Raw genomic sequence first — 23797 nt, 5'->3', positions numbered from 1 at the left:
TTAACCATGGTGTAAAGCTGCACCATGCTTCAGCTAGGAAAGGTGTTTTGTTTGTTTTTTAAGCCCTCTAATGATTGAAACCCCCTCATGGATCACTGCCTTGTCGTGGCGAGGGGGCTTGCGCAGTTCAATGAAGCTGTGGGCTATGCCGTGAAGGGCCACCCAAGACGGACAGGCCACAGCAGAGAACTCAGACCAAGCGTGATCCACCTGGAGAAGGAAATGGCAACCCACTCCAGTATGTTTGCCAAGAAAACCCCATGGACAGTATCAAAAGGCTAAAAGATATGACGCCGGAAGATGAGCCCCTCAGGTCGGAAGGTGTCCAATATGCTACTGAGGAAGAGCAGAGGACAAGTACAAGTAACCCCAGAAAGAGTGAAGCGGCTGGGCCAAAGCCGAAAGGACGCTCAGTTGTGGATGTGTCTGATGGTGAAAGGAAAGTCCGATGCTGCAAAGAACAATACTGCATAGGAACCTGGAATGTAAGATCTATGAATCAAGGTAAGCTTGACGTGGTCAAAAATGAGATGGCAAGACTGAACATCGATATCCTAGGAATCAGTGAACTAAAGTGGACAGGAATGGGCGAATTTAACTCAGAAGACCATTATATCTACTACTGTGGCCAGGAATCTCGTAGAAAAAATGGTGTGGCCTTTATAGTCAACAAGAGAGTGCAAAAGGCAGTACTGGGATACAATCTCAAAAATGACAGAATGATTTCTGTCCGATTCCAAGGCAAACCATTCAACATCACAGTAATCCAAGTCTATGCCCCAACCACTGATGCAGAAGAGGCTGAAGTGGACCGGTTCTATGAAGACCTACAACACCTCCTAGAACTAACACCAAAAAATGATGTCCTCATCATCATAGGGGACTGGAATGCTAAAGTAGGAAGTCAAAAGGTAACTGGAATAACAGACAAGTTTGGCCTTGGAAAGCAAAATGAAGCAGGGCAAAGGTTAACAGAGTTTTGTCAAGAGAACACACTGGTCATAGCGAACACCCTTTTCCAACAACCTAAGAGGCGACTCTACACATGGACATCACCAGATGGGCAACACCGAAATCAGATTGACTATATAATTTGCAGTCAAAGATGGAGAAGCTCTATCCAGTCAGTAAAAACAAGACCTGGAGCTGACTGTGGTTCAGATCATGAGCTACTCATTGCAAAATTCAGACTTAAACTGAAGAAAATTGGGAAAACCACGAGGCCATTCAGGTTTGACCTAGATCGCATCCCTGATGAATATACAGTAGAGGTGAAGAATAGATTCAAGGGTCTGGATTTGATAGATAGAGTGCCTGAAGAACTATGGACAGAGGTTCGTGACATCGTACAGGAGGCAGCAATCACCACCATCCCAAAGAAAAAGAAATGTAAGAAAGCAAAGTGGCTTTCTGATGAGGCTTTACAAATAGCAGAGGAAAGAAGGAAAGCGAAAGGCAAAGGCGAAAAGGAAAGATTTACCCAACTGAACGCAGATTTCCAGAGAACAGCAAGGAGAGATAAGGAGGCCTTCCTGAATGAACAGTGCAAAGTAATAGAAGAAAACAATAGAATGGGAAGGACTAGAGATCTCTTCAAGAAAATTGGAGAAATCAAGGGAGCGTTCCATGCAAAGCTGGCCATGATAAAGGACAAAAACGGTAGGGACCTAACAGAAGCAGAAGAGATTAGGAAAAGATGGCAAGAATACACAGAAGAACTATACAAGAAAGACCTCAATGTCCTTGACAAACACGACGGTATAATCACTGACCTTGAGCCAGACATCCTGGAATGTGAAGTTAAATGGGCCTTAGAAAGCATTACTAACAACAAAGCTAGTGGAGGTGATGGTATTCCAGCTGAGCTATTCAAAGTCTTAGAAGATGATGCTGTTAAAGTTCTGCACTCCATTTGCCAGCAAATTTGGAAAACGCAACAGTGGCCACAGGATTGGAAAAGATCAGTATACATTCCAATCCCAAAGAAGGGCAATGCCAAGGAATGTTCAAACTATCGCACAATTGCACTCATATCACACGCTAGCAAGGTCATGCTCAAGATCCTACAAGCTAGGCTTCAACAGTACGTGGATAGAGAACTACCAGAAGTACAAGCTGGGTTTCGAAGAGGTAGAGGAACGAGAGATCATATTGCCAACATTCGCTGGATTATGGAGAAAGCAAGAGAGTACCAGAAAAATATCTACTTCTGCTTCATTGACTATGCTAAAGCCTTTGACTGTGTGGATCACAACAAACTATGGCAGGTCCTTAAAGAGATGGGAGTACCAGACCACCTCACATGTCTCTTGAGAAACCTGTATAAGGGCCAAGAAGCGACAGTTAGAACCGGATACGGAACAACTGATTGGTTCAGCATAGGAAAAGGAGTACGACAAGGATGTATACTGTCACCTTGCTTATTTAATATATATGCAGAGTACATCATGCGAAATGCTGGCCTGGATGAATCACAAGCGGGAATTAAGATTGCTGGGGAAAAGATCAACAACCTCAGATATGCAGATGATACCACTCTAATGGCTGAAAGTGAAGAGGATCTAAAGAACCTCTTGCTCAGAGTAAAAGAGGAGAGCGCAAAAGTGGGCTTGAAGCTCAACATCAAAAAAACTAAGATCATGGCATCCGGCCCCATCACTCCTTGGCAAATAGAAGGGGAAGCTGTGGAAGTAGTGACAGACTTCACGTTCCTGGGATCCCAGATCACCGCAGACTGTGACTGCAGCCATGAAATTAAAAGACGCCTGCTCCTTGGGAGGAAAGCGATGGCGAACCTAAACAGCATGATAAAAAGTAGAGACATCACCCTGCCAACAAAAGTCCGCATGGTCAAAGCAATGGTATTCCCAGTAGTCATGTATGGCTGCGAGAGCTGGACTATAAGGAAGGCCGAGCGCCGAAGAATAGATTCTTTTGAACTATGGTGCTGGAGGAGACTCTTGAGAGTCCCTTGGACTGCAAGAAGAACAAATCAGTCAATCCTCAAAGAAATCAACCCTGACTGTTCCCTGGAAGGCCAGATAATGAAACTGAAGCTCAAATACTTTGGCCACCAAATGAGAAGGGAGCACTCACTGGAGAAGACCCTGATGCTTGGAAAGATTGAAGGTCAAAGAAGACGGGGACGGCAAAGGATGAGATGGTTAGACAGTGTCATCGATGCAACGAACATGAAGTTGAGCCAACTTCAGAGGACGGCAGAAGACCGGAAGGCCTGGAGAGAGCTCGTCCATGGGGTCGCGAAGAGTCGGACTCGACTGTGCGACTGAACAACAACAATGATTGAAAGGTGGGGTGCAGGGCTGAACTCTGCCATTTCAAAGGCAGGACTTAGTTCTGCTCCAGCCCTATACTGTCTGTGGGAAGAGCATCTGCAGTTCTTTGTTTGGGCTGGGTCAAAGGATGCTTTCCTTTTATCCAGTTCTAAGGGGGATGCCCTGGGAGACCCACAAGTCCCATGGGAGCGCCATTTAAAGGGGAATGTGAGGGCTACTCTTCACTGGGGGAACCACATGAAGAAGCAAGCCAGAATCAACAACCTTTTGGCAGTAATTGTTAAAATGATACAAGAATGAATGCTAAAATATAATCTGGGGTCTTCTGAGTAGGAACACTAACATGAGATCTGAAGAGGCCTATGATTATAATGTGCCCTATATTAAACCGTGAAATATGAAACTGTAATTTTTTTCACCCCCAACACCAAATGTTTCTTTATGGAGGGGGAATTTAAAACCAAGCTTGCAATTTATCTGCAGGATTCCCATTCACCCACCCTGATAACCCCTCTACTTTTAAAGGAGTATTCCAGCTGAATTCTTTGTGTGTCACTTTTTTTTTTAGCCACCACTTCATGGAGTGCTAGGTAACGCAGCTAACACCAAAACAAACACACTGAGTAGGGCCCCAACACGTACATGCCAGTGCAAGAGCCTATAAATCACCCTGACTAGATATCAGGATTTCAAAGGCACATTGCAAGCTGTTTCACATAGACTTGTTGATTCAAGCTCCAGTTGCTATTAAAGCGTGACTATCATCTCTCTTTCCGAAAAGGGTAACTGGATGGTATTACTGTTCCTTCAAAGAACAAATTCAGTGTTCAGTTAGCCAAAAAAGATTTATTCTGTTTTATATGCTGAATATATATACTTGATTTGCTCTTTTAAGTCCATCTGCTAAATGTTTACTTAATATAAACATTTTAAAGTCTTGCAGTATCATTTTCTCAGTCTGGTGTGTACCATCTATGATTCCACAAAGAGTGACTCAGATGCAACTCCTTTCTTTTATATATGAAACAGGAAAATAAATTAAAGCACCATTTCTACTTGCCCCCAGAATAAATGTTCTGAGTTTATTAGCAAAACCAGGTTTAAAAATTTAAGGCACAAAATAAAACCAAAATGTAATATTTGGGATACATTTCTTTCTCATTACTAATATGTGGTTTGTGCAATTCACCCCCTATGCTAAATAATCAAGTCTTTGTGCCAGGAAGCTGGTGATGTTGGAAGGAATGAAACTTGTAACCCTCGGTGCTTATACAGCTGTTCATCCATACTGGGCAGACCTGGACATTACTGCCACAGGCCTCCCGTGGTGACAACTACTTAGATGCTGACGTGCAGTGCTACTTTGGGAACTCATGTCCGTGACTGATACAAGCAGCCAAAAGTGTATGTAAGAGGGCTAGGTGAATGGAATGGCCCTTTCAGGGCCTGGGAGCAGGATCTGAAAGAATTTCCCCCCCTTTTCTATCAGGCTGGAATACAATGAGAATTCTTCTCAATGACAGCTCGCATTCATTGGTGAGCCATTTAATAGCTGCCCAAAAGTTATATTTCACCCATGGATCTTGGCTTATATCAGCTGGAGCTAGCACGGTGCAGTGGTCAGAGTGCTAGACTAGGATCTGGGAGACCCAGGTTTAATCCCCGCTCTGCCATGGAAGCTTGCTGAGTGACCTTGGACCAGTCACACTCTCAGCTTATGTATCTCACAGGCAGGGGTCGTTTCGTAGAAAAAGAGTTAGGGGAACTCATTAGCATAACTCATTAGCATATGCCACACCCCCTGACATCACCGGAAGTGTGTCATAAGGCCACACCCCCTGACATCACCGGAAGTGTGTCATAAGGCCACACACCCCGCCCCCAACGGTCTCGGCCGGCACCGGCAGCCTTGCAGCTCTACTGCCGAGCCCCATGAGGGGCCCGGCGGTGGACCTGCAAGGCCGGCAGGAGTGCAAGGAAGCCCCGCGAGGGCCCTCCCTGGCCCCAGGCAGGCAGGGGTGGGGAGAGGCAGGGAGGAAGCAACTTACCCTCCCTCTTCTCCTGCCTCCTCCTGGCTGAATGAGGGCCGGAAGCAGGGCGGCCAGAAGCAGGGGGCGGGGCTTCGTCATGTGCCCCGTCCCCCGTACCTCACCCGGGGGAACTGCGATCCCCCCCGAAATGACCTCTGCTCACAGGGCTGTTTTGTGAAGATGAAATGGTGGAGAATGTTGTGTGAGTCACTCTATGTCCCCACTGGGGACAAAAGTTGGGTATAAATGAAGTAAATTAATAAATACATGCTAGCCTCTTGCAAAGAATTATGTCATTTCAATGTGTGCAATATAATCCATGATGTAATCTTGGATTTTAGGTAAAGACCCGTTCATGAAAAATGTGTGTATATATGGTAAATCAGAAAAAACCCTCCAAAGCTCCACAAAATGAGAACGACCAGTTCTAACGACTAACAAATACGGTGAAAAACAAATGATTATTTTTGCCAAGCTGCAACTGACGTATGGCAATCCTGTACGGTTTTCAAGTCAAGAGACAAATAGAGGTTGTTTGCCATTGTCTGCCAGTGCATCACAACCCTGGTATTCTTCGGTGGTCCCCCATCCAAATACCAACCAGGGCTGACCCTGCTTAACTTCCGAGATCTGATGAGATCAGGCTAGCCTGGGCTATCCGAGTCAGGGCAAGGTGGAAATGGTTATTTAATAATTATACTTCCCATGAGCATCTGTATGTTCAAAAAGTTCTACACATGGGTTGGGCAGTGGCTAACAGGCATGCAAGCATCTATGTCCATCTAAGAAGCAGGGTACAGTGGCTGAAAAGAAAGTGACAGAATATCACCATAACTCCTAGCTAAAAACATTCCAAATAATCATCACTGACCTACAGCACTGTGGAGCTGATAACTGCCCCACTGAGGGTTCCACATACACTGATGGGGCACAAGCAGGTTTCCCTAACAGGGAATATTGGCATCCCTGGGCAACTTTCAAGACCTGATAACATGAGCCATACATCTGGAGCTCATCCTTCAAAGATCACTCTATGCGAAAGAATGATCATAAATCATAGATCTCAGTCTCCCCTGCTCAAGACAGCATCTCCATGCAGCCCAGATTGAACAAAATTAGAGCCCGGCGGCGCCAGTATCAGCGCAAATTGTTTTTTAAACGCTATTTTAATGTTTTAATTAACTATTTATTATGTTTTGTGTTGCCGAATGGCCTAATTATTGCTGTGATCCACTCTGAGCCCATTTGCAGGGAGAGCGGACTATAAATTTGAAAAATAAATAAAAATAAACCTCTTAAGATGGCAATGTTCAGAAAAAGCATGGAAACAGTTCAGTTTCCCAGGGGACAGTGATGCTGGTCTGCAATTAGCTTCATCAGTCTGCCCAGGTAGAATCTAGCCCATAAAAGTACTGTCACAGTTAATGGTTTTTAAGTGCCATAATATTCTTTGTCATTCTTAATTCTAAATGTACTGTGCTTCAAGTATACTGAATTCGACACAAATATAATTAAAAACTGGCCTAGAAAACTGAACTTCAGCATCTTTTTAAAAAATGTAGCTGTCTTATGATCCTGTGTCAAATAATGATTTAAACGTAAAACAGAAGTTAATCTTAAAACTCTGAAAGGTCACCTCATGACAATTAATTTATATATTCTTTTTTTAAAACTGTTGAAATTAGCAGCAGTAAAATACCAAAAAGTATAAAGGGGCACAGCACCCAGGTAGCACAATCCTGAACAAGCTTAGTCAGAAATCCCACTATTCAGTGAGTCCTAGTTATCCTAGTAGAAGTGCAAAAATCCAAAGTTTCAATGAAAAAGACACTGCTTGCAAATGGTTCAGCATTTTCTACCTAGAAGACTAGAAGCCTAACTAATGTGAAATATGGATAACAATGAGAGTCAGTTTTTTGCTTTGTTTTGTTTTTTGCTGTTGCTGCCTGTTTTGGCCACTTCCTTTCTCCAAATACACTCTCCCTGCTATGATAGGAGGCAACTGTGGCCCTTCTAAACTGTCTTGTTCTCCCCAAGCTGTTTGCTTTTGAAAAAGCACTGTGGCTTAGTTACACGCATCTGGGTATAAGCCAGTTAAGCCCTAAGACTGTGAGCCAGGGGGAAATAAAATGGCCCCATTCTGTGAGGTAACCTCCTGGCCCAAAAACCTCATCCCGGTTTTCTGCCAAATATATGGAGGAATCATGAAGGATCTGTACTACTTCCACTTCCTCCTTTGGATCCTTCCAATGAAAAACCTCAGAGTCTCCAACTGTTGTGACTCACAGCTTTTGGTGTGTATGGTGGTGGTGGAGGGAGATGGGTGAAATTGCCTCACATTTTTTGTCAAGCTCGCCATAGCTCACAGGGATACTAAAACCAGCTTGATAAAGATGTGAGGAGAGCAGACAAACACTCAATCCAAACCCATTTTAATGACTAAGAAAAGGGTCCTCATTGGCAAGAACCAAGTCATAATTGAATCCAAACAATGAGTCATATTAAAATGAGTCAGAAGGGGAAATCAAACATAAGCAGAGGTTCCTTCACTGGAAGAACTTTACATAATTCAAGATAAAAGGACAGAACCAAAGAGATATTTGATGAAGCAAACATAATACTGTTTAATGAACAGCAGACCTTTTTGTCTACAGCAAATTCCTGTAAACATCAAGAAAATAGCTGGATAATATTGACTGGATAATATCGACAACAATATTGGATAATATTGACAACAGCAACTTACACATGCCTCATGGGCAAAAGATAAGAGCAGGTGTTAGCATCCTATGGATTTAACCAAAAATAAGATAAAATAGGCATCGATTTCAAAAAATGAGACTGCACAATTGAATGTCAGCTGGTAAGAGTTGCAAAATTTTAGATAGACAAACAGATGCGGACAATACAATCTCAAACTTGAACTGAATATAAACCACAAAAATGGACAGGTATTTCACTCACAAAATGTCATTCTTTTCATAGATCTATTGATGATTGTTTGGACCAATTCAGTGCTTCCAGAACGGATCAAAATTTGAAGAGGAGGACTAATTTTTTCAAGACCAGTGGGTTTCTTCCTTTTCCACCCCCTCAGCTAGAGCACTGTGGCAGGCGTCTCCTGTGCACCTTGAATTCAAGGGATACAGTTTGGGCCTTTACTCCTTCTTTAATGTGTGTTTTTGGATGGGCCACCAATGAAAGGTGGAAGGGACCCCCCCCAAAAAAAAAAATCTCAGGGGAAGGAGGACTGCTTAAGACTTTTCCAAATGTTATGGTTTCCTGGGAAGAATGGAGACTGTGCAGCTGTATCTCAGTTGTGTCATCAGAGATGACATAAATGCAGAAAGCTCAAACTGCTAACTCCCAATGGCTTGTAAAATTGCAAATCACAGTATCACACATGCAACTACCATGGGTGTTCTCCTGTGCAGGTGGCCCTTGTGATAGTACCATGGGAAGGTACCGGATGACATAACATTTGCACATCTCCCTTCCCCCACCTATCTGTAACATTCTGAATTCCCCACCAATTACATTGTTTTTAACTCTGTGCTTAAGGCTGCCCAAGTGCTCGACCACACACCTCCTACATTTGATGAAATCTGCTCTGCTATCTTGCAGCATGGTCACCTCTGGCTGCAAGAAGAGATCCCATTTCCTGAGGATCTCACTGGATTAAGATAACATTAATACGGTGATTAAAAAGAAATAGTAGCATTATTCTCACAAGAAAAAGATTTTCATCCAGACAGGCCCTCAGAGGGGTAAGAGCAATCCTTCCCTATCTCCCCTGGAATCATGATTCCCCTTTTTCGCACCTCTGCAGCAATGTCTAAGCCCCAAAGTCAGTATAGGGCGGGAATCCCAGGCATTTCTCCTCTAGATGGGAATTTCCATTCTTACCCAGTTTGCCGCCATCTCGACCCACCTGCTTTGCTGCAGGCCATTCTGCTTTTGCAGTACTCTTCTGAGCCCTCTGGGTTTGGTTCCAATTTAAATAAAAATGTTGGAGACATGAAGTTACTCTTGAAACTATCAGTAAAGTGGTACGATTCCTGGATATCTACAAGAGGACATTCCATCGGCTCTACACTAGCAAGGTGCAGCAAAACCACTGCCATTCAGAAGTGCTTAAATAGCAAAGGAACAGTGAGTGAGGAATACAGTCAACTCTTAATTGTAAATGTTCCGACAGGCACATGACACACCCACAAATGCAAATGGTGGATTTATTCAGCCGACATTAAAAGTGTGTGTGGGGGGGACACTGCTGGAAAACACTGTGTAGAAACAAAATATCCTTAATATTCTTTTTGAAAAGAAGCAATCCTTGTGGCAGAGATCAGAGCTAGCGACGGGAGTGAGCAGAAAGCAAAAACCGTTCACTGGGGAGTGACAGTAGAGATCCCACTCCTGCCTATCCCATTAACGTGTAGCTTAATTCTCCATGCATCATTAAATGGTTCAGGACTCGACAATTCAATAAAATATTTTCCTCTCACTCACAGATGTATACACACATACACAGAGTTGCTTCACTCAATATTAGTACTGTAGCCGCCAGTTTCTTTCCTCTTCCGTTAAAAAAAATCCTCTAGAAGTTCAAACAAAACAGGGCTAGAGACAGCTTCTTTGTACTATTCTAGCTAGCAGCTAGCATACACATGGCAGTTTCATTATTATGCCATCTCTCTTATTAACTATATATTTTTTTGCAAGTCTGGTAAATAGGAATATCTGAAAACAGCTGCAGTTACGCAGACAAGGAAGGAGGAGGGAAAGGGGGAAAATATTACGTAGTTTTCTTCATCATCTTGTCTCAAAATTACTCAGTTCTGGGTACAGTTCCCTGAACATTCCCAGTTCTCTGGACCTGAAACACTTTTCAGTGCAGTGATTTCAGCGAAAAGATGAGATATTGTCAACAAGGATTTGCTAAAGCCAGTCACACAAATTTCCAGCACTTGCATCCAACAGGATCGTTTTACAGGCTGCAACAGCATCTTCATACCAGTGAGCTTTCAAAGTGCTCCGATAAACAGCCATTTAAATCCTAGCCTCCAACACTACACCAAAACTGCTGCAGATATCCTCTTTCCCCAAGCTAAAGAAGGCATTCACTGATTTTGCTGGCGGGGGGGTGGGGAGTAAAGAAAACAACAGGTCATTTATTAAAGATTAAATGAAATCTTACCTGGATCCAAAATTTAGGAGCACAAAACTTTGGCCATACTTCATAATGTAAGGAACTCACAGTCATCTTACTCATAAAAATTTATATCCTCTCAGATTTAATGACTAAGCATCCAAAGGTACAGACTCTGAGGAGTCAGGTAAATATTTCTTAGGAGTAAGTGCACTATCATTCTCCGACAAAACTTTCTATTGCACTTGCAAGGGAAAAGAAAATCAATTCCAATAAACCACTTCAACGTCCCAAAAGTTTGTATTTAAAAAATGCTGTCCCCTGCAAACAGCGTCTCTCTCACAAAGCGTCTGACGTGCACACAGAGAGAGCTTTTGAATCCTGTCAGATACTTTCTGGCTTCTTGTAGAGAGCTATACTAGCCTGCATACACTCCAAAATGGCAACCTCATCTCTCCTTGTTGCTATGGACACGCCATACGTCAGACCTGCACTTTTTTCCCTCAGACCTGTTTGTTTATGACAGGCCTAGGTGCTTCCTATTATGGTGCCTGCATCAGCACAGCATGCCATTTGCCAGTAATGAGAGCCCGCGGCAGCCACCGAGGTGATCAGCATGCGGCAGAGGACAGAGCTGCTGAGGAATCTGAGCATGCTCTCTGCAACTCTGCATAGAACGGCAATTTCAAGAACGGTTAAGCAGCATACAAATCACCGAGACTCGTATGGCCTGGCATTGCTGACGGGGAAAAGTTTACATACAGGCAAATTGTAAAGAAAAAACAAACCCTGGAAGAGGGCGTTTAAAAGCAAGAGCGACAAAAGTCAACCTCTAGACACTGACAAAGAGTTCACTGCTGCCACAGCTCCTGGAAAAAAAGCTGTTGTGGAAGAGTGCATTGACGACAGCAGCGAGGTCCCTAGGCCCCCAGGACTGCTGTACGCTTCACAATATCATCGCTCATCCTCTAGTGGCTCCTGCTTTCGAGCTTTGGAAATATACTGCCTTTCCTCTAGCTGCAGAAGCTACTCTGTTTCGCTTGTCCCGTGGGCTTAATAGGGAGGGAGGCTGCCCTTTGGGACAAGGGAGACAGAACCCAGAAGGAAGACATGACTGCTACCAGACTCCCATCTGCCAACTCTGACAGTCCAACTAGCACAACATCCACTTAGTCAAGTCACCTTGCCAAATGACCTCACTTGCTCAGATGAGACAAGGCTTAGCTCATGCTTGTACATCTGGGCCCATTCACTATAAATTTAGAGATAACACAAATAATGGCCTTTCCAGTTTCCAGACAGCTCCAGCTATGTAAATCCTTAGCAGAAGCAGAGGCTGTTGCATAACTGACCATGTTGAAATCCACGAGAATGCCCAATGCTTGCAATTCTTGAGCAACTACAGAATCAGCAGACATCTACAGATCTGTCAGCACCTTGATAAAAGAACTATTAGAGCAGCACAGTTCAAAAGGAGAGCCTTCTTTCTCACATTGATTTTTTTAAAAAAGAGTTTGATTCGTGCTTCTAACTGAATACAAACCAGTCTGCTAACTGGACAGCAGAAAGTTTCTGTTATTATTTTAGTGTACTCTGCATTATATTTGAGGTTGACATCAAGGAAATTTTAGGATCGGTGGCAAAGCTCACATATTAAAGCAAATTAGGATTTCTAGTATACAAACTAGGATTTCTAGTATACAAAAACAGAATATCTTTATTTTGTCTTATTACATAAGGAGAAAAAATCTGAACCTTCATAATCTTGCTTTTAAAAAGCAGTGGTATGTACACACACACACAACCCCACAAAGAATTCTGTGTGCTTAAATCGACTGAAATCTATGGCCTAGATTCTGTGTTGGGCTGTGGCCTCAGTTTCTAGCATTTGCACATGAACATGTGATTAAAGCAGAATTGTGTGTACCTGTGTATTCCTAGAAGCACACCTCTTAAAACTGTAAACTCCAGCTAACTAGAGAGATGCAGTTCCAGAAAACAGTACACGGAATCATTCCCATCCATAAAATCAGAGGGTCTGAATGGCCAACCAAGAAGTCTCTTTGTTTTGGGCCAACTTACTTCTGCTTTGTAGAAGGGGGTTTGCTTCTCTTCCTTCCTTCCATCCTTCCAAATGTGAATTCTCACTTTGCCAAGGAAGACAGTTGCTCAAAGGAAAGTTTTTCCTTATACAGCTCCATTGCGCAACAGCACAAGACCACTAGGGTGCTCTTGGAGCAACCATACAATATTCTGCAAAAGCATTTACCTAACCCCAGTTGGCCTTTCTTGGTAACACCTCTCCCAACTTCTGGACTGGATATAAAGACTGATGGATCTTTGTTCTCACCAGTTCCTGAAGAACTGAACTTTGACTCACGAAAGTTTATACCCTAAAAACGTTTGATGGTCTCTAAGATGCTGTGGTGGAAACTGCTATCAAGTTGCAGCTGATTTATGGCACCCCACAGGGTTTTTGAAGGAAAGAGACAAACAGAGATAGTTTGTCATTGTCCGCCTCTGTGTAGCAACACATGGACTTTGTTGGTGGTCTCCCATTCAAGTACTAAGAGCCAATCGCACTTAGCTTCCAAATGAACCATTTAACAGCCATCCAAAGATAATACTTAACACATGGATCTCACATCGGCTACAGCCAGCGTGGTATAGCGGTTAAGAGTGCTGGACTAGGATCTGGAAGACCCAGGTTCAAATCCCCACTCTGCCATGGAAGCTCACTGGGTGACTTTGGGCCAGTCACACACTGTCAGCCTAACCCACCCACAACAGGGTTGTTAATGAGGATTAAATGGAGGAGAGGAAAATGATATAAGCTGCCTTGGGTCCCTTTTGGGGAGAAAGGTAAGGTGTAAATGAAGTAAATAATAATATTGTCAACAATAACAATAAAAAGGAAGACTTCCAGCCAGACTCGAGACTGCACATTCTGGAAAATAAACATGATTCGAGGGGGGGGGGGTAGGGATAACCGGAATAAGAAGAAGAGATTGGATTTATACCCCACCCTTCACTACCCAAGGGAGTCTCAGAGCGGCTTACAAACTCCTTTCCCTTCCCCTCCCCACCACAGACACCCTGTGAGGTAGGTGGGGCTGAGAGAGCGCTGACAGAAACTGCTCGTTTTCAAGAACAGCTCTGACAGAACTATGGTTTGCCCAAGGTCATCCAGCAGGTGAAAGTGGAGGAGTGGGGAATCAAACCCGGTTCTCCCAGATTAGAGTCCGCGCACTTAACCACTACACCAAACTGGTAACCAGAGTCAAAAATCCTGTCAGCCAATCGCAGAGAGGCAATATGCCAGGAAGGAAAGTCACCAAAAGGTAGATTACCTCTAGTCGACATGACAAAAATGACCAGGCCATGAGTAAGAAAGAGTAGATCCTGGTGGTAGAAATATGAAAACAAACCAAAGATGTTGCACTGAAATGAAGATGACCCTGAAGTTGTTTGTTTTTGATGGCTGTTTCACACATTATACCAGGCACATACGCTTATAGCATATGTATTAAACTTAACATACAAGTTTTGAAACATTAAGCTGTTTATAGGTACATGCTGAAAATGCAACATATGGAATGGGTCTCAGACATGGGAGATTAGACTGTTTCCAGTTATGGCAGAGAAGGAGTGGGAGGGTTTGTGTGGGAAGATTAGAAGGTCTGCCTTCCCAAGGGAAAATAATATTCTCCCCAGAAGGCCTGTGTAATTTGAAGCCTCAACAGCATGCCCCATTTGTCACTGAATTAAATGTCTGCTCCAACTCAGTTCTTCCATCTTCCAGACAAGGGACAAACAGCTAACCATAATGGTCTGGCTTAGCAATAAGGTTACCAGGCCTGGAGATCTGAGAAGTCTTTTTATACCTTTTAAAGTTGCAACAAAAGTGAAAATTTCTCCAGCTGCAGCTTTTCCAATTATTGGGAGACAATGCTGGTGAAAGCCTCATCTAGTGGAGTTTCTGACAAAACCAAAGGTCATGCTTCTGTTGTGTGTGTTTTTAATTAAAAAAGAGAACTATGGATTGATACGGAAAGTATATACAGAATTTCTGTGTCCTGGTAAAACAACTTTATGCCCATATAACTAGCATTTTAAAATAAATCTCTGAAACCACAGAGTTTTATATTCTGGACTTGTCCACTGATCACAGCAGGATAGGTAACACTTGTAAACTCAATTATGACAATTAAAAAATTAATTTGAATTGTCCAGTTGTTAATCAAATTTAGACTAAACTATTAAAAGAAAAACCATCTTATGTTTATCCAGTAGAGATGTTATTATTCCATAGAACAAGACTGTACAAATGAGTCCTCGCTACTATGTCAGCTAAGAACTCAAAAAGAATTCAGCCATTTGGGACATCTTGCTGAAACACTAATTGGATACAGGAGCAATTGAATTTTGGCAGGAAAAGGATCATGCCCCTGACCTTACATTTAAGTCTTTAATTGTTCTACAGATTTTTTGAGATTAAAAGGGACCACCAACCTATTAAACTCATGAGAGCACGGGGGGGGGGGATGAGGTGTAAACAATAAAGCGAGAGGAACTTTCAGGTGGAAGAGTACCATTTTTCTCATGAATCATTTTTGAGCAGCTCCCAAAGGCAGAGGGACTGGATTACAATAGGCTAGGCCTACTTACAGCCAAGGAGCTGTACATGTGCTACTTGCAGAACTTCAGGTCTTAGGAAGAAGAAAAGAAAGACATCTGCTGGGAAATGCTTCCATATTAGATTAGGTAAAAAAAAAATGTGCTTACGTAATCTGCACAAGGAAATGCCTAACCCCATGAGTTCCTATGTGCTGTGTCACATATTATGGGTTTTCAATCATGGGACTCTCTAAGTTGCTCCCAAGGACAAAACCATGGAACCAAAAGGATGTCTACATGTGTTTATCAGTATACTAAGTATCTAAGGTAAAGGTAAAGGTTTCTCTTGCTTGAAAGTCAGTCGAATCCGACTCTAGGGGGTGGTGCTCACCTCTGTTTCCAAGACGAAGAGCCAGTGCTGTCCAAAGACGTTTCCATGGTCATGTGGCCAGCATGACTAAATGCCGAGGTACACGGAACACTGTTACCTATTTACCTACTTGCAATTTCTTGCTTTTGAACTGCTAGGTTGGCAGGAGCTGGGGCCAGAGACAGGAGCTCACTCCGTCCCGCGGCACTAGGGTCTTGAACTGCTGAACTACAGACCTTCTGGTCTGCAGCTCAGCATCTTAACCTCTGAGCCACCGCTCTCCTACCAAGTATCTAGAAGTGGCTTAAGATGCATGCAACATGTAGTTCCTTCCCAGGTAATTATTTTACTTACAAGAGTGATTTATTAGCATAAACTAATCTGTGATACAAAGACTTCCACTTACTCGCTGAATCTCAGGCCAACAAGCATAAGGCCTGCTTTGGTACAGGGAGGCTTCTCCATCTGAACCACTATGAACAAGTTTGCTTGTCCCAACTCCACTCTGTAAACTGCTTCCTTGACAACAGTCTGTCAGAAGTAACCATTTTGCCTTCATTTGCCAGTCTCTCTTGGGAAAGTGTGAAGCTTCCCTTTGAGCACCTCTGCTTCTGCTGTAAGCTGCACTAATACAACTTAAATAGCGAGCAGGGATTTGCGCAAGTGAGTTGCCTTGTGCACTCTGTCCTTGCTTCTGCAAGTCCTTTCTACAGAGGAGAACGATGTCTACCCATCCCACCCACACTCATCTCCATGGTTACCTGAGTGGAAGTCTGTTGTGCTCCAGCACTACCTAGAGCAAGTACAGTGTAGAACAAAGACTGGAGACTCTTGTATCTCATGCCAGCAGCATGAAAAGAAGGCGGTGCGTAGGAGGGGAAAGGCATTACTTAATTAATATGTTAAGTATAATCCCCTGAACACATGTGAAGAAATATTTAGCTACACTGCACTGTTTTATCCCTCCCTCCAAGCCATGGATATTTTATTGTCCTAAAGGCAACATCCAGGCAATCACAGAGGGGGCTGAAACCAGACCATGCTCTGTTCTAATCATCCACATATCAGGTCCCGCGCAAAAGAGATCAACCTACATTGTCCAGTTTATGTACCAAACAAAAAGAGAGAGAGAAAAAAAACAAGCATGACGCTTTCTGTATCAGGACCATTAAAAAAAAACCTGTTTAGTAAAACTGTCTAACTGGCTAAGTGAAGGAGCGAACTTATATCCTACAGAAGGGGCCAGAAATTTCTCCTAGGTCACAACAATCCAACTTCTTCATTAAAATGTTATCCTCCTGGCCTAAATCTTGCAATCCAGTTAGATTCAAATTATAAAGCATGAGCCATTCACCAACATTTTCCCAGAGAACTGCTGGCCATAGATATTCATGCACCCAAATTTAAAATGTCAAATTAATCCTCTTACCCCCACCTTTACTCACTGGTTTTAAAGATATCCCAAAGGGGAGAGGCAGGAAACTGACACCTTCTTTGAGATCTACTGCCAGAGTTCTACTGACCACAGTCTAACACAAACCTGCAATACAATTATTACCACAATTATTACCTCAGACACCTCAGGAAAATTGGGAAGAAAAAAACACACACAGGGAAGACTTTTCTAAAGTCTACCAGATTCCCGGGGGGGGGGGGGAGTGCACTGTTTTCTGCTTTGCATTTGTGCTTGGAATACTTTGTGCATGAATATGGCAAGGACCATCCAACTGGTAACATTTTTTTCAAAGCACAAGTGCCTTAAATGCCAGCTTTGGCTATGTTCTAACACCATAATCCATGGTGCTTTGTGCAACAAATTTTGGTTCACTGACCAAACTTCAGTAACAAAACATAGTTTGATTCGAGTCCAGTAGCAACTTAAATATATCTGATGAAGGGAGCCTTTGACTCTCAAAAGCTTATGCCCTGGAAATTTTGCTGGTCTTTAAGGTGCTAACGGATTCAAATCTAGCTTTTCTACTGCAAACTAAGATGGCTACGCACCTGAAACAAATCCTAGTTTGCGCACATAAATTCCAGTTCATCTGCTTCTCGGCCCTTCTTCATCTCCCTAGGATGGAAGATATTCTTCCCATACTGCCATCTCTGCAGCCAGACACCTTGTGGTTTGTGAATTCAAACTGTGCATTCAGATGTCACAACAAGCCACAAGTATTACAAACTGTGGTTAACAAAACAATAAACTGTAGCCGAAATCCTTGGTGCCAACTAAAAAACTCCATACAACTATCTGGGATCAAACCACAATTTATAAATAATGGCTTATTGCCACTATCTATGGTTCTAATGTTACCTGTGTTCTTGGAGAGATTCTAGAACTCACAACACAGGAGATATATATATAGAAAAGTAATAGTTCAATAATGCATCAGAAAAACATTTTAATTGGCAAATATGAAAGCAGTGCTTATCTTATCTTTGGCTTTTTCTAGAAAAACCAAGATCTAAGTAAACCATATAGCCAGTTAGCCAAGAGTGATACCATTGCAAAGCTTTTATAACAGTACCGGCATGATGAGCTGCAAAAGTTTTGAGACCCTTTATCCACTTTCTTGATCTTAAATGATAAACAGAGCACGTGCCTGCTTTGTAACTGAACTGGCATTTACTACATCAATAAATTATCTCTGCACTATATAACTGTATGCCACTGTCAAAATGCAAAAGATAGGTGGATAAGTAAACACTACTAAATGGGATACGACAGCATTATCCTTCCCCTGTAATTGGAATGAGGCTGCTCTGATCTACAACTGTGATGGGAGTTTACAATATCGCTAAAAGTGTACCGCAGTGCTAAAGCTTATACACATATCTAGTATGCACGTGACAGTTGCTATAGTAAGGTCGCCTGAAACAACCTCCGTGTTGCACACAAGATAACTAGCAACTGCAATGCATCAAGTGGTTCATCACATGGACAGTGCCCATTACACGGAGAGTGTCTGCGCTACATCCCTCCTAACAGCGGCTGGTGGCAGCATGGAAGCTCATCTTGTCATGCTCTCATGAAAGAGAAACTGTCCTCAGACATATCCATAAACTTAGGACGTAGACAAGTTTTACAGTACAGGGGAGAGGAAATCCTTTTGCCTCACTCAATACTCCCATTAATTCCACAGCTTGTGTTTTGGTATGATTTATAATATATTTGTAATTTCTTACTGGCACCCCCAATTTGAGTACTTTTCTGATAGGGTGTGACTGCAGAAAAGAGCACCTGGCCCTCCCTGATATGATTTGCATGCCTCAATTTAAACTCTGTCTGCGGTACAGAAACAGTGCCCACAACCTGAAACCGCATCCCTGTTTAATATGTATATGGGGGGGAGGGGCTATGTCAGGATCCTTTCCTTCTTCCCCTTCTAAGCTAGGAGGTATGTCTGCCCTTTAGTCGCTTCAGCTTTTACATGCAAAGAGCAGCAGCAGGAGCTACATCCGAAAGGGAACAGAAGAGATCAAGTCCCAGAGAACAAGTCATATCCTCATATCTATTCTTCCTCTGGTTCCAGCCCCAGCTGCTGCTGGTGTCAGCTGAGGAGAGAGATTTTCCTGCCTTCGTTGGTGCACCCCTCGCCATCCCCTGCACCTGACCCCCCCCCATCTCTTCTGATACATAGGCAGAGTTTCATCCCTTGAAGCCAATGGTGTGACTTAACTTTATAATCCTAACACTACAACCACATGGAGGCTGAGGATGGGAATGGATGCCAGTATTAGTACAGCACAACAACCTCAGTATTTGAGCATGACTTTGATCCTGCTTCGGCGGGGAGGGTGGGGTATAAATTGGATGGATAAAATAAAAATAATAAAGACCACTAAAACTAGGGGGGGGGGGAATCAACAGACTTTACTTCTTTGCAAAAGAGGTAAATTCGGAAGTAAGCCTATAAAAAGTCTAATTTGCAAGAAATGCCTTCTCACTTCTGCATTAATTATTCCTTCAGACAGCAAGCATACTGTTTATCATACCTATCTTTCTGTATGCCGTCAAAAACAGCATGGTCTTGTTGGATCTCGCTATTGTTTAAGTATGTCAAATCAAGCACACCCAGGATGGTTTGTTCAGCTTTATCAATTACTTGTGCCAAGGCACAAGAAACATTCAACTCTGTGTTTCCAGCAACAAATACCCTGTCTCCTTCCCAAACCACAGTGCATTTCTCTAAATGTGCATGTACTGCTGTGCAATATGCGTGTGCATGCATTCTACTCACATGCTCTGTATTCATTACTCTTTTGCCTGTACCATTCCCTGTGATTCTGAAATTTGTCTGGATGTCACACATGCAAACTGTTAAATATATGAGACCTCTCTCCAAGGACCTTATTATGAAAACCATATGAAACAACTGAGCAGGACCCAGGAAGGAAGAAAAGTGGAGGAGGACCCAGAACCAGGCTGGATCCTACACACACTTTGAGATAGTTGTAAGTGGTTTGGCAAGTGGGGGGGACACTAATATTCTTTAGGAATGGGTTATGAATGAGGACCACTGACTCCTTAACAGTCATCGATTCCAAAATCTAAACCATATTGATGCGGTTTTGTTTTCAAGTCACATGCACTCATGCATTTTTGAAGCATGAAAATTTGGCACACGTGCACACATATCTGTCCATGAACTGAAGCACACAGGGTGAATAAGCTTTGCACAGCCCTTACCTCCTATCAAGACCTAAAACCCACTTCAGATTATTCTGAATGACAGGCACCTTTACTCCCCAAAGATGCTGTACAAGATACTGTAGCAACACTTTCCTCCAACAGGGAAAAGACTTGTGCAAGGAGATTTCTTTTAATAAACACCCATGTCTTATGTACAGAGATTTAAAAACCCAGGTATCTGGTTGTTCAAGTGCTCAGAAATCAGACTGGAGCAAGACCAATGTCTTCAAAATTTGAATCTGTGCAATGCCAAGCCCCAGCAGAGCAAGCCCTAGCATTAGGGGCATCTTGAACTAAAACTTAGTGTCAATCAGGAATTTGGTACATTGCATTTCGTTATCAGCAAAGACATTTTAAACAATCCTATCCCCACGTTACGGACAAAATAAAGCCACTCGTCGTGAGGCTGCGGTATAAATGTTCAGTGCTGATGTAACGAGTGGCATCATCCAGAATGACCTTCAGAGTGGCTATGGCAACTCAGCTCATTCTACATCTCATAGCAGGAAACCTTGGCTCTATGATCCCGTTTCTGGAGCAAAGTGAAGAGCAGCACCCTGGGTGGAAAACACAGCTTCCCCCCTGGCATCAGTAAAGACTCTTAAACATTGAGCACATCCATAATATTTTTAAAAAATGCAAACGTTTTATGTAAAACACCTCTTCGACTACCAACAGAGGGTCCTATCTAGGCAATAAGTACAGATCTTTTTTAAAAAAAAAAAATCAAGTAAATGAACTGTTAAAACAATATTTAAAATATGCGTTAAAATATTTAATGCGTAACAAAATAGCTTACTAAAAACCATGAAGGTAGTTTCAGGTGGGTAGCCATGTTGGTCTGCAGTAGAAGAGCAGGATTCATCAGGTTTGATGAAGGGAGCTTTGCTGAAGCTCCGTACCCCGGGAGTCTTGTTGGGTCTGTAAGGTGCTCCTGGACTCGAATCGTGCTCTTTTACTAAAAACCACAATCCTGGCAATCCTAAAAATGCCACGTTCATAATATTATTACTACTTTCAACTAACTGCTGTTAATGGTGAATTTAGAATATGAAAAACACTCATATATTGGTATTTAATCTAATAAGCGATTAATTAAATAAATGTATTAGGAAAAACTCGTCCACCTCTTGCAAACAAGGCTGCTTATAACTGCAAATTAGAATGCACGGTCACCTTCCTGACTAAACTAACAGCCTCTTTGCTCGGTTCATATTTCATATGTACATGTAAGTTTTTTTTAACTTAAAAATGTAAAACAGCGAATGCAAGAAATATCTGGTGTGAACACACACAGTACACGTGTCACGGAATCCTGACCGGATGTAGCTTCCTACCGACCTTACACTCTGTAGCAAAACAAAGTTTGGTACTGCACAGTGTGTGAAAGAGTCCTTTTGAGTGTGCTTAGTTTAATGTTCAGAGCAACATAAACAGGTCTGAGGAACATATCACCATGAGCAGTATAGTTTCATACATTCGCTTCCTCACACCAAAAGCAACCACACAAATAATCCTAAATTTTCCAATTCTGTGTCCCTTTACTCGAAATCAAGTCCCATTGAGTTCAACGGATTAATTCAGGGCAGCCTCAAGAAAGCCCAGGGGGAAAACTCAGTGGTGCCAATGACTTGATTCTTGTGCGACTACTCAGAAGGCTTGTCACTTCTGCAGCTAGCTAAAGGTGACCAAAGGACAACAGAGGTAAGAAGGCATTAATCCTATGAAGAAAACTGCACTCAAATATGTGAAATTTTATTGGAGGGTTTTTTTTTAAAGCCTTAAAAGGATTGTTTTGTGTGTGTTCGTTCCAGTTTTCTTAGGAAAAATGTGATTAAACTTGTTGCTCAAACCTAATCACATTTTCTCCGAAGTAAGCATCAGTGACATCAATGAGACTCACTTCCAGGTCAATATGCTCATTGTTGGCTCTGTTAAGTATGAAGTCTAGCAACTCCTATCCCGTCAAGACCTTTGCATATGAAGCACTTGTACATGACGTACATAAGTGAGTTCCTCAATCTGTTCCCGCAATACATGAGGCCTTTCTTGCTTTTCTCCACTGTATGCAACAGGCTGTGCCCATAGCTGCAACCACCTTATGCTACCGACACTTTCAGCAAAAACAAAACCCCATGTGGATAAGTAGCCTTATCTAAATGATGAAGGAAATGAGTTTTCCCCATGTGGCAACATTCTGATAAGTGACTACTCATAACGTTTAGACAGCATACGCTGCCTCTGAGTCCCATACTGTAATGTCTCCTTGGATACTTCTGGACAGATCCAGTGTCCCTCTCCTTTCCATTTATAAATGGCAACCCTGCAATGGGCAAAAGTGATTTATCTGTCTTTTTTTTTTGGAGTCCAAAAAGTGCTTGTCCAATTGGCCTTCTGATTCAACCACAGCATTGTTTGACAGACTTTTATAATGTTTAGATCACGGCTAAGTTTTGCAGCCCTGATGTTCACTTCTCCGGGACCAAAGTCTTAGTGATTTAAGTGGAACACTTAGGAGCAAACAAGCATGAGGTTCAGGCAGACAGACACATTTACAGTAGTCCACTCCACCTGATCCTACGGCTCTTTACTGGGAAGCAAGTCCCACACTGAGTTTGGTGGACTGACTCCCTAGAATCCCCGGGCAGCCTTCAGGAGCTCAACAGTTAGGTCTGAAGCATCCCAACAACAGAACATGTGAAACTGTGCCCTATGCCAACACCACCCGGGCACGCATGTTTTAATCCGCAGAGCATCATCACTGTGAACAAAACTTCTAGCTCCCGAGGGCCAAGTTCCACTCTGCCTGCCTAAACTGCAGCCCAACAAACGCTGCAGCCGTGTGTGGCATATGAGCTAAGAAGTAGCCAAGGCTGGCTGGGGAGAAGAAAACAAAGTCAAAGCGAGGCAAAGAGGTGCCTGGGGAAGGGGGGGGGGGAATCGTCGGTTTCCTACCTTGTTCGAGGCCATTTCACTGACGGAGTGCCTGGTTTGCAAGGTTTCCAGCTGGTCCAGGCACCAGTCCAGCTCCTCCAGGGTCTCGCTGGCCAGTTTTTGGTAGGCCTCCTCTGCGAAGAGATAGGGAAAGGAGTACTCAGTTCGCAAGCGTTTCACGGGGCTAACAGCAAGCTCCAGCGGGTCCATCCTGCCGTACCCAGCCATGGGGGGATGCCCAGTGCCCACACATGAGTGCTGCTCCTTCATATTGCTAGAGCCAGGCAAGGGGGGGGCGGGAGGCGGGCTTGGGTCTCCGGCGGGAACCACGAAGTCGCCTCCAGCCTCCCGGGATCCCGTCTGGGCGAAGAAGCAACTTTCGGAGAGGAGAGGAGAGCAGGTGAGGCAAGCAGGACGGAGGCGCGCCTCTGCTCTCGGCGTGGAGCCGAGTCCCTCCCCCGGCTGGTCGCGCGCCCCGGGCTGGCGGGCTGGCAGGCAGAGGCGGCGGGCGCAAGCGGCCGCGACTCCTTGGCTGACCGGGGCTGCTGCTCTCTGGCGAGCAAGAGACTCTGGGCGACACGCAGCCAAGTGCTTTCCTCCCCCCGGGCTGGAGGCGAGGCGAGGCAAGCAGCGGCACGTCCTCCGCCTCCTCCTCCTCCTCCCCCCCCCCTTTGGGGAAGCTTCAAGCCCAATGAATCAGAGCGGCGG

General features: G+C 43.5%; 1 protein-coding gene across 2 annotated transcripts in view; it reads right to left on the bottom strand.

The window, feature by feature from the left end:
- PDE4D (phosphodiesterase 4D) overlaps window positions 1–23553 on the bottom strand; it is a 73849-nt gene extending 50296 nt beyond the window's left edge. The window contains exons 1-2 of one of the 2 annotated variants that reach the window (XM_015424639.1): window positions 23310–23365; window positions 23111–23223 (exon numbers count right to left, since the gene is read on the bottom strand). In XM_015424639.1, coding sequence (XP_015280125.1) covers window positions 23111–23125 — 15 coding nt within the window. In that variant the 5' untranslated portion in view covers window positions 23126–23223; window positions 23310–23365. Of the gene's footprint in view, window positions 1–23110 lie in introns of both variants that reach the window. The other variant, XM_015424637.1, reaches the window with a different exon arrangement.
- Between the last annotated feature and the right edge of the window lie 244 nt (window positions 23554–23797).

The sequence above is a fragment of the Gekko japonicus genome, unplaced genomic scaffold (genome assembly GCF_001447785.1).
Source record: "Gekko japonicus isolate JY-2015 unplaced genomic scaffold, Gekko_japonicus_V1.1 scaffold567, whole genome shotgun sequence".
Classification (NCBI taxonomy): Eukaryota; Metazoa; Chordata; class Lepidosauria; order Squamata; family Gekkonidae; genus Gekko; species Gekko japonicus.
Note: the sequence above shows the minus strand (reverse complement) of the source record. Positions and strands in the feature narration are given on the sequence as shown.